Source organism: Budorcas taxicolor, chromosome 12 (genome assembly GCF_023091745.1).
Source record: "Budorcas taxicolor isolate Tak-1 chromosome 12, Takin1.1, whole genome shotgun sequence".
Taxonomy (NCBI): Eukaryota; Metazoa; Chordata; class Mammalia; order Artiodactyla; family Bovidae; genus Budorcas; species Budorcas taxicolor.
Window position 1 is genome coordinate 24741565 of NC_068921.1, and position 19723 is coordinate 24761287.

At 37.2% G+C, this 19723-nt stretch overlaps 2 protein-coding genes across 9 annotated transcripts in view; one reads left to right on the plus strand and one right to left on the minus strand.

Annotated features, from left to right (window-relative positions):
- Positions 1–11835, plus strand: part of SUPT20H (SPT20 homolog, SAGA complex component) — a 36003-nt gene extending 24168 nt beyond the window's left edge. For 4 of the 8 annotated variants that reach the window (XM_052649895.1, XM_052649897.1, XM_052649898.1 and 1 more), the window contains 7 exons: positions 65–371; positions 837–991; positions 3105–3160; positions 5070–5198; positions 9039–9144; positions 10487–10590; positions 11341–11835. In XM_052649895.1, the coding sequence (XP_052505855.1) occupies positions 65–371; positions 837–991; positions 3105–3160; positions 5070–5198; positions 9039–9144; positions 10487–10590; positions 11341–11478 (995 nt within the window). In that variant the 3' untranslated portion in view covers positions 11479–11835. The remainder of the gene's footprint in view (positions 1–64; positions 372–836; positions 992–3104; positions 3161–5069; positions 5199–9038; positions 9145–10486; positions 10591–11340) is intronic. The other 4 variants (XM_052649900.1, XM_052649903.1, XM_052649899.1 and 1 more) reach the window with 3 other exon arrangements.
- EXOSC8 (exosome component 8) lies at positions 11785–19587 on the minus strand. Its single transcript, XM_052649904.1, has 11 exons — positions 19570–19587; positions 18240–18276; positions 17944–18007; positions 16878–16951; positions 15056–15101; positions 14243–14348; positions 14115–14160; positions 13255–13351; positions 12556–12676; positions 12242–12348; positions 11785–11970 (listed from the first exon to the last, which is right to left on the minus strand). The coding sequence occupies exons 1-11, from the start codon at positions 19584–19586 to the stop codon at positions 11855–11857; spliced, it is 831 nt and encodes a 276-aa protein (XP_052505864.1). The 5' UTR covers position 19587; the 3' UTR covers positions 11785–11854.
- Positions 19588–19723: the final 136 nt, after the last annotated feature.

Sequence of the window (19723 nt, forward strand, 5' to 3'; positions counted from 1 at the left end):
CTTATTTGAAAAAGGACTGGCCATTTATAACAAACTAGCAATTTTTATTTTTCTCAATGAGCAGGATCTGGAACTCCTAAGCCATCTACTCCTACACCAACCCCTTCATCGACCCCACACCCTCCTGATGCTCAGAGCTCAACTCCTATTACCCCTTCAGCTACCCCTACTCCCCAAGATTCAGGCTTCACCCCTCAGCCCACTTTGTTAACTCAGTTTGCTCAGCAGCAAAAGTCTCTGAGCCAGGCAATGCCTGTAACGACCATTCCTCTTTCCACCATGGTAACATCTATAACTACAGGAACCACAGCCACCCAGGTCATGGCAAACTCTGCTGGACTTAACTTCATCAATGTAGTGGGCTCTGTTTGGTAAGTTTGCATCAAAGCCCTGATTTTTTTTTTTTAAGATAATCTCAATCTAAAATTATTTGTGAAATTAAAAACAAATTGTATATTGTTGAAACTGAAAAAAAATGGTTTCTGCGTGACTAGAATTTATCTCAGAAAGTATGTTTGAATTTTAGATAGTAATACATCTATTATAGGCACTAAGGTGGTACTACTTACTGATTTCACATTGACAGCAGCTTAGATTTTTCCTGTTTATCCTTTGTTACCATCTTTTAATCCATTGATGAGTTCGTTACTCTACCAGATTATATTTTAAGCCTTGGTAGATACATAGTACTTAATTTTTGCAAACCTCGCTGTTGATATTTAAGACAGAAATATCTGTGTTTGTGAAGCAGTTTGTTTTTTAATCCAAGGATTTATGTAGCTGATTTTTCTTTCACAGCACTAGCCTGCCTAATGTTTTGTCTTATTCTCCTGCAGTGGAGCTCAAGCTTTGATGAGTGGTTCAAACCCTATGCTGGGCTGTAACACTGGTGCCATAACTCCTGCAGGAATAAACCTGAGTGGCCTTCTACCCTCAGGGGGTCTGCTACCAAATGCATTGCCGGGTGCAATGCAGACAGCCTCTCAAGCAGGTCAGAATATTGGAAATAATAATCTCTAACAAAATTACACTCCATGCTTATGTTAAAACGTCATTTAAGTGATAAACATTTAACATCCTTTTTTAATGAAATATTATGTTGAAAATATTTCCTTTCAAAAGCTTTTAAAATTCTGATATTTGAATTAAAAACCATCTGGCTATCAAATTCTCTGAAGAAACTTGGTAAGCCTGTAAGTCTCTGCAGATTTTATCTTTGACTTCCAAACATTATAAAAGTAACTTTGATGGTTACCAGTGTAGTCCTGCTCCAGGTAAAAGAACCATATTTTGAAAACATGTGTAAGCAAGAAAAGCAATATAGCATGATATTTAAAAGCCTCAGTTCTGAAGCCGGACTGCCTGGATTGAATCCTTCTTGTTCAACTTACCATAACTGCATAATCATAGCAAAGTTACCTTTGGGCCTCATTTTCCTTATAAATAAAATAAGGATAATAACAATACTTTACCTCACAGTTGTGAAGATTAAATGAATAAATACAGATGAGGTGTCTATGCCTGAGATGTGATAAACACTCAAAAATAACTGCTGTCCCATCATTAGTAGTAGTTTATTGTGGTAGTTGCAGTAATGTAATTACAGGTACTGGGAAAATGTTTTTAACAACATGTGCTACTTTTAAAGTTCTTTAAGAGAATGTATCGTAAAACAGTGTCATTTCTTACTCAGAAAAAAAAGATTAACAGAAAAACAAACTCAGCATAGTAAGAAAAACTTACTATGAGTTAGGAGAAACTTGCTATGAGTAGGGGAAAGAGAATCCAAAGAATATAATTTAAATGTGTTTAATATATTGCTGTAGTTTTCTAATTCTAGCTGATATTCTTATTTTACTGTGTATAAGTATGCTTTAGTGGTAGGAGCCCTGGAAAATGGAATCAGTGTTAAATTTTGGATATTATATTTACATGTAATCCTTCTAATTACTGGTAGCTCCAAATGCTTACTGTAGGGCCTGGAAGAAGTCACTTAATTGTTCCCCCTCAACCTCAGTTTCATCTGTTCTAAAGCCGGAGTAAAAGTAGCTAACTTAAGTTGCTATTTACAAGAAAATAAATGAAGTGATATGGAAGTGCCATTAGTAAGCTATAAAGCATTACCCAGATGTCATCCACCCTTAAAGGGAGTTATCTCTTTTTTTTTTTTTTTTTAATGAGAATTCCTGGAGGGGCTATCCATATTGTCACATTTTTGTCTGATTACGCTTTTTCCATTTTTCAGACAAGCCTTTCATATTGTCTTTTGAGTATTATCTACCCTTTATCTTTTTTAAATACAATTACCTGCTTAGAGGACTAGTTACCTTTTAAACTAGAGTTCAAATTGGTATATTTACTGAGGAAGATATACACATACTTGAAGACTGCCATCAACAATCTGTAACACACAGTTCAAGCTAAGAATAGTTTTACACTTTTTAAGGTTTGTTTAAAAAAAAAAAAGATACGAGAAACAATAAGGGACAGAGTCTGTGGCCCACAAAGCCTACTGGAAAAGATTGCCAACGCCTGCTTTAGGATTTGCTCTGTATTGTGTCACAAATTTGGGGGAATAAGTTCAGAATTAACAAAGCATTGTTTCATGACTTTCAGCTTGATCCTTATACACAAAATTCGGTGTTCGTCAGCATTATTAATATTAGCATTTGCACTTTAGGAAATAGCACAAACCACACTAGTTCTCAGAGATGGGATTGTTATCACATACTGTTTAGCACTGAGAAATATAAGTAGATACCAATATGTGAAATGTATTTGCACAGTAGTGATGGTTTTATTATATCTGTAGTGTCTGCATGCTGCTAGATTACTTTTCCAGCCAGTAGTTTCAGTAGTTATAAAGAAGTCTCAGTTTCTGAAATACAGAATATAAGGTACATCTTGTGCTTCACATGTTTGAATAAGATCTCATTATCAACAAATAGTGATGAAATTGGGGGGCCGGTTTTAAAGTATAGGAAATAAGCACATCTGTGCAGAGAGTACTTAAAATGTTGTATTTTTATATGCTAAAGTATAAAGTACCTCCAAGTATAATAAAGTTTTAATTTCCTGTTTTAACCATGAGTTTTATTTAATAGGTGTTCCATTTGGTTTAAAAAATACTTCAAGTCTCAGGCCCTTAAATCTACTCCAGGTAAACCTGAAACACTGCTTTTGATAGTTTTTTTTTTTTTTTTTAAGTTTTTTATGGTGCTTTTTGTTTTTTAACCATGTATGTTTGCACATTTTAGCATTTGAAGTTCTGAGGTTGTTGAGAAGCATTTAAAAGTATGATTAAGTGGGTAAGCGGGAAAAAATTGTACCCATGTACCACACTTCCATTGGCTCTGACAGCCCTGCCAAATTAAGAACTAGTTCCAGAGGGGAGAGTTCACAGCTGCCAAGAAGAATAACTTGCCTACAGTAGTAGCAGCAAATATACTTAGAAAGTAATTGTTCTGTAACAGACTTTTTATGTATATGCATAAGTATTGCCTTTTGCTTACAATAGATTTTATATATGAATAGAAGCTTTTTAGATTAGATATGTGTGTTCTTTTCCTGAGGAGAATATGACTCAATAGCACAGTGCCAGGCAGGTGACTATTCAATCACTATTAAATAGTCATGCAGTAAATGTCCATTAGGTTACAGTTTGTGTCGAGTGATGAGACTTTTCTTATTCGTTTTCTCAGTATTAACATATATAAAGAGAAAAAGTAGGTAGAGAATATTTAGTACATGTTGTAAACTTAGAGTATTCTGGGCTGTGCTTGGTCCTTTAAGGATTGCATTCAGTGTTAAGCCTAGTAGGTTGGAAATGGATGAGATTGTCTACAGAGAATTGTTAGAAAAGGTAGACATGAAAATAAAGATTTGGAGACACAGAATGGCAGAGCTAGGGATTACTGGAAAATAATAATCACATCCATCCAACCTGATATTCAGAAATAATAAATTAGGAAACACATTTAGAACTAAAACTTAACTTACTTCCTATACAGTATGCAGACAGTGTCAGTATTTACATACGCATCGCAGAATAATCCAATTATAATATGGACACATTGGGTTAGCTTGTTTAGCCCACTTTCCTGCATTTTGCTGTAGGAATTTCTGTAGGGATCAAGCTCAGTGTTAAGAGTAGTGGCATTCCTTAATAGCACTGATGATAAGGGCAGAAACCACCTTACAAATTACATTCTGCTACATTTTTATTATCTAACTAATTGAGAAGGAAACACTTGACCTGTGCTTTGTCCAGATTTACCTAACAATGAACTATGCTGAGTGTAGAGCTTTTGACCTAGACACCTCTTTTTTGACTGTACAGATCTAAGAGTTTCTCACTTGGTATTTGCTTGGACTTTGCCCCAAAACTTCAAAGTGTTTTTAACTTAAACCCCTATAGAATAAAGTGGAAAAACATTTGTTTTCTGATGCATTTGGAATGCATAGTTTTAGTGTTTAATGTGGAATTTTCTGGATGCTTCTTGTAAAAACGCTTTTTTATTATTAATTTAGATTCATAATGACAGAGCTTGTAATATCTTCAAACTAAATATGCACATCTAATGCATTTTCTTTTCAGCTTTGGACTTCCTGGCTATGTTATATAAAAACCTCTGGATTTGGGCAAAGCTAGACCAGATTTAGGGAAATGAGCTTTTTTAACATAAATCCCTCATTATCACTAGCTTTTTTTTTATACTTGCAAATGCATTTAGTGCTGTTTTGTGTTAATGTATAAACAGTTAAGCAAAAGCAGTATGTTTATTTAGACAGCTAAGTATTAACTTGAAGCAGAAAGATTTATGTTGGAGATTACTTACGTATTTGAGAGCCAGAGTAATAGCACTTGAAAATTGTGTTTAAAGAGATTGTCCCCCCCCTTTTTTTTTAAAGAGCAGGGAGTTTGTTTTGTTTTCAGTTTTGTTGACTTCGTTTTCCTCATCCCTGGAAGAATACCTGATGCATAGGGAATGCCCCAGAAACATTTGTAGAATAAGGAAATTTAAATAATCTGAAATTGCCTAATTATTTCTTGCTCAAATTCTTAATAGCTTCCAGGCGGCTCGCTCATTTTTAACACCCTGCAGCAACAGCAGCAGCAGCAGCTCTCCCAGTTTACACCACAGCAGCCTCAGCCCCAGCAACCCACAACTTCTAGTCCTCAACAGCCTGGGGAGCAGGTATGTCCTTTCTACCTTCCATATGATATCATAGAATTATATCTTTTTTTGGTATATTCCATGCCTATTTCAAGTGTTTTTAGACTGAACAAACTTTTCATATGCTGTCCTTTCTTTATTAACAGTAGTAGCTATCAGTAATCAAGGCCTATTTCTAATTCTCACAACAGCCATACTGAACAGATGATGTCACTTCCATCTTGCATAGTCATAAATAGATTCAAGTGACCAACTTGCTCACAACCATACAGAGAGTGGCAGAGCAGGGATTCAGGTCCAGGTCTTTCTGCCTCTATAGGCCAGTAGGCCATATACTTTCTTTCTACCTCATCATCTTTCTGTTTTTAGTATTTTGTTTCCATTTGAATAGAGAAATTCTTTTTATTGTGAAGCTTAAAACAGAAAATAGACAAAAACAAATACTCTGTATATTGCCAAAGAGAAATTGAATAAGAACTGCAGTAAAGTAGTAAAAGGAACTTTACTTTTAAAATGTTCAGGGTTTTCTGAACATTTGCTGCACTTTGGAATCATCTGGGAAGCTAAAAAAATACTGATTCCTGAGTCCTACCTCCAACATTTCCTTTCAGTTCAGTTCAGTTGCTCAGTCATGTCTGCCTCTTTGCAACCCCATGAACTGCAGCACGCCAGGCCTCCCTGTCTATCACCAACTGCCAGAGTCCACCCAAACCCATGTCCATTGTGTCGGAGATGCCATCCAGCCATCTCATCCTCTGTCCCCTTCTCCTCTGGCCCTCAGTCTTTCCCAGCATCAGGGCCTTTTCAAATGAGTCAGCTCTCTGCATCAGGTGGCCAAAGGACTGGAGCTTCAGCTTCAACATGAGTCCCTCCAATGAACACCCAGGATTGATCTCCTTTAGGATGGACTGGTTGGATCTCCTTGCAGTCCAAGGAACTCTCAAGAGTCTTCTCCAACACCACAGTTCAAAAGCATCAATTATTCAGTGCTCAGCTTTCTTTATAGTCCACCTCTCACATCCATACATGACCACTGGAAAAACCGTAGCCTTGACTAGACGGACCTTTGTTGGTAAAGTAATGTCTCTGCTTTTGAATATGCTGTCTCGGTTGGTCATAACTTTCCTTCCAAGGAGTAAGCGTCTTTCAATTTCATGGCTGCAGTCACCATCTGCAGTGATTTTGGAGCCCAGAAAAATAAAGTCAACCACTGTTTCCACTGTTTCCCCATCTATTTGCCATGAAGTGATGGGACCGGATGCCATGATCTTCGTTTTCTGAATGCTGAGCTTTAAGCCAACTTCTTCACTCTCCTCTTTCACTTTCATCAAGAGACTTTTTAGTTCTTCAGTTTCTGCCATAAGGGTGGTGTCATCTGCATATCTGAGGTTATTGAGATTTCTCCTGGCAATCTTGATTCCAGCTTGTGCTTCTTCCAGCCCAGCGTTTCTCATGATGTACTCTGCATATAAGTTGAATAAGCAGGGTGACAAGATACAGCCTTGATGTACTCCTTTTCCTTTTTGGAACCAGTCTGTTGTCCATGTCCAGTTCTAACTGTTGCTTTCTGACCTGCACACAGGTTTCTCAAGAGGCAGGTCAGATTAGCTCACTATTAAATATATGAAATGTTCACCATCCGGCCTTCTGCCAAAGATTGCCCAGTCAAGTCTTGGTTGGATAATGCTCATCCTCCATTAGATTTCTCAGGAATGGTGTACTTAAAACTATTTATTTTTTGGACACATGTATATGTATGGCTGAGTCCCCGCAGCATTGTTCATTGGCTATACCCCAATACAAAATAAAAAGTTCTTTTAAAAAAAGAGAACTAAGTCAAAAGAAGAAAAAAAAACTGGTTTTATTAACACATGAAGGATTACTTAGCTTGATAAAAAATTCGTGATTTGTACTTTTCTTTACAAAATTGTGGTAAAATACATGTAATACAAAATTCACCATCCTACCCATTTCTAAGTGTGCACTTTGCTAGTGTTAGATATATTCTTATTGTTGTGCAACTAATCTCCAGAACTCTCTCATCTTGCAAAACTAAAACTGTGTACCCATTAAGGAATTCCCTATTTCCCCCTCCTCCTAGTGTACTTTTTGTTCCTGTGGGTTTGACTACTCCAGGCACCTCATATAGGTGAAATTTTACAGTATTTGTCTGTTTGCAGCTGACCTATTTCATTTAGCATAATATCCAAAAGGTTCATCCATGTTGTAGTGTGTGTCTGAAGTTCCTTTCTAAGACTGAGTAGTATTTGCTTGATTTATATATCACATTGTTTATCCATTCATCCATTGATGGACATTTGGGTTGCTCCCACTTTTGATGGAAGTCTGAGTTACTCTTTTTTTAGTGAATTTTGCTTTAGGGATGAAGTGTTAAGAACTCCTCTCCAGCTTCTCTGCCCAAAAGAATTTTTTATACTTTCCATTTTAAATCTATGATCCATTTTCAGTTAATTTTGTAGAAGGTATGAGACGTTGGTCCGGGATCGTTTATGAGGGGAAACTGTTGGCCATTTGCTCCAGTGCCATTTGTTATAAAAGCCATCCTTCTCAGTTGAATTACTTTTGGACCTTTGTCCAGAGGTCATAGTAAATCTTAAAATCAAAGGGAAAATCCTCTTGTGTTCTTCTTTTTCAAAATTGTTTAGCTATTCTAGATCCTTTGCTTTTCCTTGTAAATTTTAGAATCACCTTGTCTATATCTACAAAAAAACCTTGCTGGGATTTTTAAAGGAATTGAGTTTGAACCTATAGGTCATTTTGGGAAAGGTTTACCATGTTTATGCGAGTTTTCTAGTCCATAATTATGGTATGTTTCTAGGCTAAAATCAGCTAGTTTTCAGCATGCAAGTCCTATTTGTGTATTATAGACTTACACCTAAGTTTTGTTTTTGTCCTTTATCCATTTTGGGGGGGTAGGAATTATTAATGGTACTGTTTTTCATTTTCTACCTGTTTATCACTAGTATGCACAATTGGTGTTGATCTTGTGTTCTGTGATCTTACTGACCTTACTTACTGTTTTTTTTGTAGATTCCTTAGGGATTTTTTTTTTTCCTGTAATAGTCCTGCCATTTGCAAATTAAGAATGGGTTTTTTTTTCCTTTATAATCTATGTCTGTCTGTTTCCTTTTCTTGATCTAATGTGCTCACTAGAAACTGTAATATTGTGCTGCAAAGTGTTTTGAGCTTTTTAAAAAATGTTTTGATGAAGCTTTATAGAAGCAATATCAAAAAACAAGCAGCCCTGTCAAAAAATGGGCAGACCTAAATAGACATATCTACAACGAAGACGTACAGATGACCAACAGGCACATGAAAAGATGCTCTCAACATTGCTAATGATTAGAGAAATGCAAATCAAAACCACAATGAGGTATCACTTTACATCGGTCAGAATGTTCATCATCAAAAAGTCTACAAATAATAAATGCTGGAGAGGGTATGGAGAAAAGGGAGCCTTTGTGCACTGTTGGTGGGAATGTAAATTGGTGCAGCCACTAAGGAGTTACTTTGCTGCACACCTGAAACTAACACAGTATTGCAAATCAGCAATACCTCAAAAAAGATAGTTCTGATGCTTTCTAGATGCCTTAGTAATTATTAATACAGCATGAAATAACAAACCAATACAGAATCAATTCTGAAAATTAGGTTTCTTGCTTTTGAAATACTGGTTATTCTTGCTAATTCTAAATACCTCTGAAGGCTTTCCTTGTTACTCTTTTTATAAGACCTAGTCTAATGTTGATTTTTAATACAGGAAAAAATACCAATCCTTCCCACCAACCCAAAATTGTTTTTTCTTTGTATACATGTCATTTTTTTTTTTTTTTAATTCAGGGTTCTGAACAAAGTTTGACCAGTCAAGAACAAGCCTTATCTGCTCAGCATGCTGCAGTTATTAACCTTGCCGGAGTAGGAAGCTTTATGCATTCACAGGCAGCTGGTTGGTATCTTCATAACTAAATAATGTTGAATTTGAATTTATTAAAAGTATCTCTTGGGATCTCACCACTGAAACTTTTTCCTTTTTGCAAGCAAAAACAAGAGAAAGTTTCAGTTATATTTAATGTGTGAACTATTTGATTGAGACACTGAGATATTTCTCATTATTTTGATGAAGTGCTTTGACCTAAATATATTAATAGCAGTTGTTTACCTCATGCTAAATTTTGTTAGCAAGATTTTGTACAATTACCCAGCTTAGTAGGATGCTTCCAAGCAGTTGACTCTAGTTTATCATGGTTATCTAGACTGCACTTTTCTAGATTGCAGTTTTTTGTCTCATTCTAGTAGCTTATAGTGCGTGAATTAGGACTTAATAGTCAAGTAGCAAAGCTTAAGACAATTGTAAAAAAAAAAAAGAGATATACTAAATGACTGCTCACCATTTCTAGTAATAAATGGTGAACCAAAGATTTATCTTTAGTGAAGATTATTTCATCAATTTAAGACAGCAGTTCTAAGTTCATATTTAATTAAAATCAGTAAGTCACATGTCTGTGGAAACTGAGATAATGTGTCAAGACTAATGAGTGAACTTGTGAATACTTTGAATTATCACTGGGCTTACTATGAATTCAGTACAATTTCCAGTGTCTGGAAGAGCTACATAAGGATCTAATTTAGAGCTAGTGAATTTCCAAATGAAAATTTATTATTAATAAGCCTTTACCCTACAAACTGTAAATATCCTAAAATAGCAGTAGTATAATTTTAATGGAAAGAACTTTAGCTCCAGACTTGCCGCTAAATTATCTTGTAGTGAGTCCCTCAGACCATTGAGGCCTGCAGTTTCCTCATCTGTACAGAGGTAAACTTAACCCCTGATCCCACTCAGCTCTAAAAGGTTCACCACCTTTGTTGCTAATAGTGCGGTCTGATAGTCATTGTACCGTCTTTTGGCATTTGTCTACCAGTTTTGTCCTTACGGTAGTTTGGGTTTCTCCCACTCCATTTCCTACTTGACTGGTTGTCTTTTAAACATGGCATAGTCAGCATTTTGCTAGAAAGCCTTCTCAGGGAAACGGCACCGAGATGCAGGAAGAGAGAGGGCACAGTGCTCTGGCCACATGCTCTCCCCTCTTCATGTCCAGGAAGTCCTGCAGGCAGTGGTTCCCCTCAACTAACAGGATACTGTACTAAATTTATTCTGAAATGTCTGTGATTTGATACTTAAGATTAATCATACTGATACTTTTCTATTTCATTTTCTGTGTTGTCCTTTTCTAACCCTGGGAGCCTTCAAACTTTCTGACTGGCCTGCTTTCCCCTTCTCCTCTCTGTAGTGTTGTCTCAGCTTGGCTCTGCCGAGAACAGACCTGAGCAAAGCCTTCCTCAGCAGAGACTCCAGCTCTCCTCTGCCTTTCAACAGCAGCAGCAACAGATCCAAGTAATCCAGCAACTTCACTCTGCTTACATTTTTAAAGATACTTTGCTCCAAAAGTACTTCAAAATACCTTACTTCAGTTTTATGTTACTGTCTTTTGAGATTATACAGTAATTGGTAAATAGCAAATTTATTTAAAAATCTGACAACTTTAGCGAGTCAACTTGGAGCACTGCATATATTTTGTACATTTAAGTCATATTCTCTGCCTAATTTAAAATCTTTCATGAAGTGCTGATGGCACATTAACATACATTTTTAGATTACTTTATATTTTGAAATAGTTGTAAGTGCCAATGGTTAACTTCTTAATACTATACTGCAGAAAAAGGCAAGTATACCAGTGTTCCTATTTGTAAATTGTCCTGTTTTAGAAAAGTGTTATTCCATTCTTAGGAAGTCAGAATAGTATACTTGACTATCTTTAATTTGCAGGGTGGTTTTATACTGCTATAAATTATCATACAACACAATGGTAACTGAAGTTGCTGAGTTACTGCAATATAGACTGGCCAGGCAAAGTAACAGAGCTTCTTCTAAAGTTTAAAAAGCCCTGTCTTTAAAGCCCTCAGCAGGCTTCTGTACCACTGGTGCTGTTTGACTGTGCATTGTCTCGATGTGGTATAGTCCCTTTTTGTTATCTTAGTGCTCTCTCCCTTTCAGTTTTGTTGTTCTCATCACTCTCAGGAAAATCATCTTTCCATACCTACCTACGTTTAACCTAACTAGATTTTTTTTCCCCTCTGTTTGCAGCAGTTACGATTCTTGCAGCATCAAATGGCTGTGGCAGCAGCAGCAGCACAAACAGCTCAGCTACATCGTCATCGGCATACAGGCAGCCAGTCAAAAAGTAAGATGAAGAGAGGCACGCCAACCACTCCCAAGTTCTGAGTCTTGAATAGTTTTTCTTTCTTTTTAAAAAGTTAAAGAGCATTGAATCAAAAGGATTCGGAGTTTCTACTTGTTTTTTAAAATGTCAGTATTTTACATTACTAGACATACAAACTTTATACAGAAGTTTGATTTTTAAATAAAAACAAATAATTTTTAAATAAAAACAGGGAGATGGTTTAACAAACCATTAGGGTTGGTTTGCCTAAGTCACTGTTTCTTAAAAATGGTTTCACTGTACATAATACAGAAGTGACCTGAGAAATACTAGAAACATCTTTCAAAAGAATGTAGTTTGGTATTTATTTAGTATAAAAGGTTTGTGCACAGTATAACAAATACAGTTTTTACAAATCTGTTTTGAAAATGTGGTTGCTTATTTGGGTTTCATACTCTTAAATACTTCATCCATCAGTTTTTTTACTTCTTTGTGTCTTGTAACTGCTCGGCTCATACAGTCTTGAAGTTTAGCTCCAGTCAGACCACTTCCACCTGAAAAATTGTGCCAACACTTACTCTTACATGACCTACATCATGTCAAGTTATAAAACAAAATTTGAATAATATAAACCAGTGATATGGTCTCAAGATTTGTCGGTATGTGTTAACAAGACCTCCTGAAGTTTAAGAACCACTGACATATAAGATGCAAGGCATCTTAAGTAAATAAAACCTCCCACATTCCATTTGGCCCTCCCTAATGTAAAGAAGCTCTACGTTTTCATCTACATGTTCAGTACTGAGACGGAAGGAAAGTGCGTGCCTGGTTTGTGAAGACAACAGAGCTTGCCTTCCTCGTCCATTACAACTGTTAGGGTTCCCGTTGCCAGATGTTCCTCCTCTTCAGTGGGATCAACTATAAGCAGAGTGCTATTTGAAAAATAAAAAGGCATACATTATCAACCCATGAGACACATTTTATTTTAGAAAAGTAAATTAAACTTACTACCTGCATTTTAGCTTAGGTGGGAGCTAGACAGAACCAGTAGAAACCAGAAAAGCTAACAGCAAACTGAAAATTCTACTTGTAAGAATCTTTGCCCTTCAGTTAAATACACAACCTTTTGATTAACTTACTCATCAAACACAGCAAAGGAAGTTGCAACTGGATGAGTTCTAATATTCAAATAACTTTTCTTCTTTAAATTAACTTCTGCTAAAGCAGTTTCTTCATTTATAGTAACTTCAGGCAACTGTACTACAAAAAGGCAAATATGTAAAGTCAGTTTCTCACTCCAGTTAAACAGGGCATTCTATGCTTGGTTAATTTACTTTTCCCTCTGTTTAAACTTGTCCAGAAGTATTTTTTTGTTTTAAACTTTATTTTGTATTGGGGTATAGGAGGGCATGGCAACCCTCTCCAGTATTCTTGCCCGGAGAATCCCAGAGGAGCCTGGTGGGCTGCACAGAGTCAGACACGACTGAAGAGACTTAGCACTCATGCACACATAGCCAGTTAACAAACAATGTTGGCACAGTTTCAGGTGAAAGGGAAGGGACTCGGCCATACATACACATGTATCCATTCTCCCCCAAGTCCCCCTCCCAGCCAGGCTTCCACATTAATACTAAGCAGAGTTCCATATGCTGTACAGTAGCAGACGTATTACTTAAAAAAACAGAACAATTAAAGCAGATATGGTGGATATAAACATTGTTTTTCTTTAATTTAGAAACATGTGGATAGGTAAATCTTCACAAAAACCTTTAGGAAATTTTACCAAAACGAACACTAGCACGTTAGTAGGAATATTCCCTTTTATTAAAGTTGCTTACCATTTTTTAAAGCTGCTAACAGAGCAAAGGTACAAGCATCCAAAATGTTTCCATCGTGGTTGAGGCAAATGAGATCACAGTACAAAACCCAAGCAAGCTAAAACAGAGTTGACAAAGAAATTAAAGCTTTCTGATGGGTATAAAGTGGTATTTTGTTTCTACTCACAAACCACATCCTTGGTTAAACAATCAACTTTTGAGGCAAAAACTTAAGAAAAAATTCACCTTTATAAAGTAAAAAACTGAGCAAGTTGGGTAAAAGCTGGCTTCTAAAAGTTGGGTAAAAACTGACAAGTAAACATCTCCATTTCCCCTCAAGGGAGCTACAGATGTAGGAGGAATTTCCATTCTTACTGCTAAGTTAGCAGATGAGGGAATTGCTTCTGAAAAGCCCAAATGAGACTCAAAATGTATTTTACCCCAGAAACCTTAATACATGAAATTTTTAGGTCTTACACTGCTTAATAAATCAATATAATCAAACATGAAAAGCCTCTAGGTACTTGTCAATGTAGTTCAAAGTTTTCAAACAGACTTGAAATTTATAATGTGGATTCACCTTAAACACATGTTAGCTGATCAGATATTAACTTTCTGTTGGAAAAAAATTTTAAATGACTGCATTATTAGTTGCAAAAAGATTACATCAGCTTAAAAGAAGATGTAATCAAAATTTACTGGGTTTTTTTTGGTGAACTACAGTTTATCTAGATAGTTACAGAGTAGGAGTGATTTTTTTTTTCAACTCCATCTAGAAACAAGATATCTGTATTTAAGGCTAGTGTGTTTTTTAAATTTTCCCCACCCCAAAAAACACTTCAGAATTAATAAAAACTCACAGCTTCTTTACTCCCTCTTACCTTTCCTGAAGAGATGCATAAGTCTTCTTTCTGAATTATCTGTGAACTTGATTTAAAGACAAAGACCACAGTAAGCAAATGTTCAAAAACTCTAAAATGAATGACAGACTTCATCATGATAATCTTACTTTTCAATGACATCTGCAATGAACTGGCTGGCCACTTGGGCCTCTTCTCCAGGAGGGCCAGACCGAAATCTCCACGAACACAGAGGTGATAGATCCACGTTAGGAACTGAAAGAAACACTGCAGCTGTGAACCAAATTTCACCTCTGGTTTAGTTTTAAAGGCGTTATCCACTACAAAGGCAAGTGGAAAGCATTATATAACACATCAATTACATTCTTTTCCATTTTTCGTGAAAATCTTAGGCTTAGATAAAATTTATATTTTCTGACTTTGTCTGCACAAAAATAATACAGCACTACACAGCACCCCAAGCATTTAAGACTTCCTTCAATTGTAAATTATTCACAAAAGTTTTTAGGTTTCTTTCAAAGTACCCCAATCTGTAACAGTATATAGCCTCACTAATCATACCAGCTGTTCTGCATTTTTAAAATGTTGGTTCCCACTGTAAAGAAAGGATGGTCCAAATTAAGAAAAAGAAAATCAGTGGTATAAAGGAAGTGTTTATGGAAATAGAAGTTTGCAATTACAGCCCTTTGCCTAAGAGTCAAAGGTTGATGGCTGATGACACCTGTATAAACTGGTCAAACAAGTTTGACAAAGGTATTTAAAAAATTCTGTACCTTGCTGTTATACTATCTTCTTTTAACAATTTCAATATTTAACAGGATTATTTAACTTAATTTACACTATCTTCTAACATACATCAAACTTTTCAGGACTGTCTGAAGCTTCTGAATAATTTTCAATTCACCCACTAAGATTTAACTATAATATTATTTATTAAACAATTACAAAACCATTTAACTTACCAACATATCCTTTATCAGGGGCATCTGTTGGTGGTGCTCCAAATTCCTAGAAGCATACAAACGTTTCCTATGAAAGAAGCTACTAGAGAATTGTGAAGGCAGCAATCAGTCAAGGAAGGCTCTACCAAAGACCATCTTAGCTAGTTAGCAACATCATGAGCATCCACTGTGCCTGGGAAGGTGGGTCAGGGGCTCTGGAGACATCAGCACCACTCGCACTAGCTCTGCAAGGCAAGAAGGCAGTATGGCAAAGCTGACTAGTGCACCTCAGCAAAATGACCGGAGGTTTCTGCCCCACCTCTCTTCTTACTCAGTAGCCAAGAATCTGAATTTAAACCCCAACCTCAGATGAGACAATATTAAGCCCCTAAACTGGCAAGTCTTATGAAATGTCACCCCACTTTTATTGAGGAAGAATCTCAACTTAGACTAACTCAGAGCTCAGTGTAGTCAAAGCAGAGACTTTGGAGTCAGCTTATACTCAAGTATTTGGAGAGAAAAATTTCCAGTGACTCCTCAGAGGATTCAGTGCAGTTAGTTGCTCAGTCGTGTCTGCCTCTGCAACCCCACGAACTGCAGCATGCCAGGCCGCCCTGTCCATCACCACCTCCCAGAGTTTACCCAAACTGATGTCCATCAAGTCGGTGATGCCATCCAGCCATCTCATCCCCTGTTGTCCCCTTCTCCTCCTGCCCCTAATCCCTCCCAGCATCAGGGTCTTTTCCAATAAGTCAACTCTTCGCTTGAGGTGGCCAAAGTATTGGAAGTTTCAGCTTCAGCATCAGTCCTTCCAATGAATACCCAGGACTAATCTCCTTTAGGATGGACTGGGTGGATCTCCTTGCAGTCCAAGGGACTCTCAAGAGTCTTCTCCAACACCACAGTTCAAAAGCATCAATTCTTCAGCTCTCAGCTTTCTTCACAGTCCAACTCACATCCATACGTGACCACTGGAAAAACCATAGCTTTGACTAGATGGACCTTTGTTGGCAAAGTAATGTCTCTGCTTTTTTAATATGCTATTTAGGTTTGTCATAACTTTCCTTCCAAGGAGTAAGTGTCTTTTAATTTCATGGCTGCAATCACCATCTGCAGTGATTTTGGAGACCCAAAAAATAAAGTCTGACACTGTTTCCACTGTTTCCCCATCTATGTCCCATGAAGTGATGGGGCCAGATGCCATGATCTTTGTTTTCTGAATGTTGAGCTTTAAGCCAACTTTTTCACTCTCCTCTTTCACTTTCATCAAGAGGCTTTTTAGTTCCTCTCCACTTTCTGCCATAAGGGTGGTGTCATCTGCATATCTGAGGTTATTGATATTTCTCCTGGCAATCTTGATTCCAGCTTGTGCTTCTTCCAGCCCAGCGTTTCTCATGATTAAACTGGGCAATTCTGAAAGTACCCAACATAAGGTGCTAGAAACAGCAAGTACTCAGTAAATGGTAGCTATTACTCCCTCAAACTTTTGAGCAATTTTCTACACATTTGCAGAGATTAAATGCCATCACTGGATAAAAATATGTCACCAAAAATATCTTAAAATTTCTCAAATTACAGCCAAATTCTTTAAAAATTAAAGGCAGTGAGGATTTTTTAAAAAATTGTTTCAGCAGATTTGCAAATGTTCACAAATTATAATTAAGTCATTAAACTTGGGTTGTATTATCTAAAACTCAAAGGTTAAAACTTGGGAAATGAAAACAAATACTAAAACACCTGACTGCCCAATCAACAGTAGGATTATAGATGTATATTATAATCTAATAAGTATATGAAGCTAACTTAGTAACTCAAATCTTGGTAATAAGTATATTAAACCTACCGCTTTAATTCCACAAATTACTGTAGTATTTCCCAGCTTCACTAAAGAAGAACCATCTGCGGTACCAATCGAACCTGAAAAGTATTTTTAAAAAATGAAAAAGTTTTCTTCTTTTATGTATGATTTTTATCTCTAAATATCTAAGATGTCCGTGAAAATTTACTCCTTGCTTGAGTCTTTGTAAAATTACAGTTGACCCTTAAACAACATGGGCTATAACTATACCGGTCCACTTATACAAAGATTATTTTCAATACATACTTCCACAGTACTACGTGATCCACAGTTGGTTGAATCTAAGGATGCTGAACCTTGGATACGGAGTGCCAGTCTATAACGGTAAGATTATACTTGGATTTTCAACTCTGTGAAGGTCAGTGCTTCTAACCCCCTCACTGTTCAAGGGTCAACCAAATTGTTTTAGGAATTATTCATTTTCTTGTTTTTGAGTGAATCGTTTGTCATTTAATCACAGGGCTGTTATAAAAATTAAAATCTCTTGACAAAAATCACTGTACTCCCTAAGACCTGGTAGAATTTGTCTGAAACACCGTTTAAATGACTCAGAGGCTAAAACCTGGGAATGTCATATGGGTAAAATTGGAAAATTCCATGTTTGCAACAGAAGATTTAATAATGTAAGATATAGAGAAGGAAACCAAACCTTAGAACTTTTGAAGGGGGAAAACACTTCAGAGTTACTTTAAAATTTAATATGAACATAAAAACTGAAAGGATGTGCTTAGCTGCTCAGTCGTATGTGACTCTTTTGTGACCCCATGAACTGTAGCCTGCCAGGTTCCTCTGTCTATGGGATTTTCCAGGCAAGAATACTGGAGTGGGTTGCTATATCCTTCCCCTGGGGATCTTCCCCACCCAAGGATCAAACCTGTCTCCTGCATTGCAGGTAGATTCTTTATGCACCGAGACATTTGGGAAGCCCACTAGTGACAGGAGAGTAAGTTAAAAAAAACTCTACAAATAAAAAGTTGCTATTAAGAAAAAAAATTCTATTTTCAGAACTGAAGCAACTTCAGCATTCTTTTAGAACTCAAAGTACTCTCACCTACGTTGACAGTTGTGGTTCTGAATTCACCAAGTTCTCTTCCATCAGGACGGCAATTCTCTTTCTAAGTAAATATATGAAAGTAGATTACATCTACATGTATATCTTACACAGACCAGGGAAAACACACTGAACCTCATTAATTCAAATAAATTAATCTGTATTACTTTAAAATTGTCTTTTAAAAACCGAAGTATACTTAGAACATTAGGTGAATAACATGATTAATACTTGTATTTATGAAAAAAGCATATGATACCATTATCAAAAGGCATCACATAATCACCTTTACTTACCAGAAATCTCCTGTAATACTCCAGAGGTTCCACAGTTCTGAAAGACATGAGAAAAATGAGATAAATTATAAATCAATATAAATCCAGAAACACAACAATCTTAATAGTGGGGTGATGGAGCAGAAATTCCAAAATTTGTAACTAAGTTTCTGTTATGAATTCTAGTTTATGTTGCCACATGTTGCTAATTATAAAAAGTAGCTACTTTTGCAATAACAATCACACTCGAAGACTGATTTTAATTCTGCTTTAAACAAGTATAAGGATCGAGACCAAAACCCTAGGCCTCTTTAAAAAGAGAATGAATCCAGGTGTGCATCACTCATACTTTGAAGCAGGAATACTTCGTTAGTAGGAAAAAAAAAAAAAATTACGCATTTATTTTCACTACCCCGACTTAAATTTAGCATATTCTTCGATTACGAGCGTAGGCAATAAACCACTATAATATTAGCCGTACCTGCGACTTTAACAACCACAGAGTAAATGTTTTCGTTTTTACTTTATAGTTGCCTCAGGTCGGTAAAGCGTCTGCCCGCAATGAGGGAGACCTAGGTTTGATTCCTGGGTCGGGAAGATCCCCTGGAGAAGGAAATGGCAATCCACTCCAGCGCTCTTGCCTGGAAAATCCCATGGATGGAGGAGCCTGATAGGCTACAGTCCATTGGACCCGCAAAGAGTCGGACACGACTGAGCGACTTGACTTTATGGTAAGTGTAAGACGTATCGTTACTTCGAATTTCAGGAGTTACTTTAGACTTCCCACTAGGCCTTATCTAAGAAAGTTAATTTCAAAACAGATATTTCACTGTGTCAAAAACCCGGAGTTTATACAAATACATGGTCGTTTCAATATAACTGGTTTCCTTTGGAATCCTATTTATTTAATCCATTTAAAACTGGACTCAGAACGAAAAGCTATAGCCTTCCCCAGAGAGCAGCACCGAAAACGCTTAAGGAAAACCTTTCTAACGAGGCAGAATGCTTTTACACATAAACTACTGGGCAGGGAAAGCAGGGCGCCCTGAGGTTTTGAAGCAACGCTTTTTACAAGATTACAAGTGTCTCTCCTGGGCAGCAAAGTCCACTACACACCAAGCCTAGCACTCGCGGCGGGTACCGGCTCAACACAGTACTTCCTATCACTGGGGAGAAGATGCGCCCTTTCCCTTCACTACGACCACCTTCAGTTCTCCCGCCCAACGTCTGCTTCTGCGGTGGAAACAAATGGGAACCAGGTGGGGTGGCCTCCCGATGAGAAAATCCCAAGGGTAGAGTAGCCGCCGACCGCCAGGCTACAAACTCGCGCCCGCCAGCCTACCGCACTCACTTGAACCCAGCCGCCATCTTCCGCCCGCGGATCTGCGCCTGCGCCCGCGCCCGCGCCTGCGTATCACCGCCCCTCCGGCCCGCGCTGCTGTTTCGCTTCAGCACTTTCAACACTGATTCTGCTACCTGATATGTAGAAGGCAGGGTTGTATGGA

Coding starts and splice junctions, on each gene's coding strand:
- EXOSC8 (XM_052649904.1), bottom strand. Junction 16,952..17,943: donor AACCACAACTGTCAACGTAG/GTGAGAGTACTT, acceptor AATACTTTTCAG/GTTCGATTGGTACCGCAGAT. Junction 13,352..14,114: donor TATGCATCTCTTCAGGAAAG/GTAAGAGGGAGT, acceptor ACTCTGTTTTAG/CTTGCTTGGGTTTTGTACTG.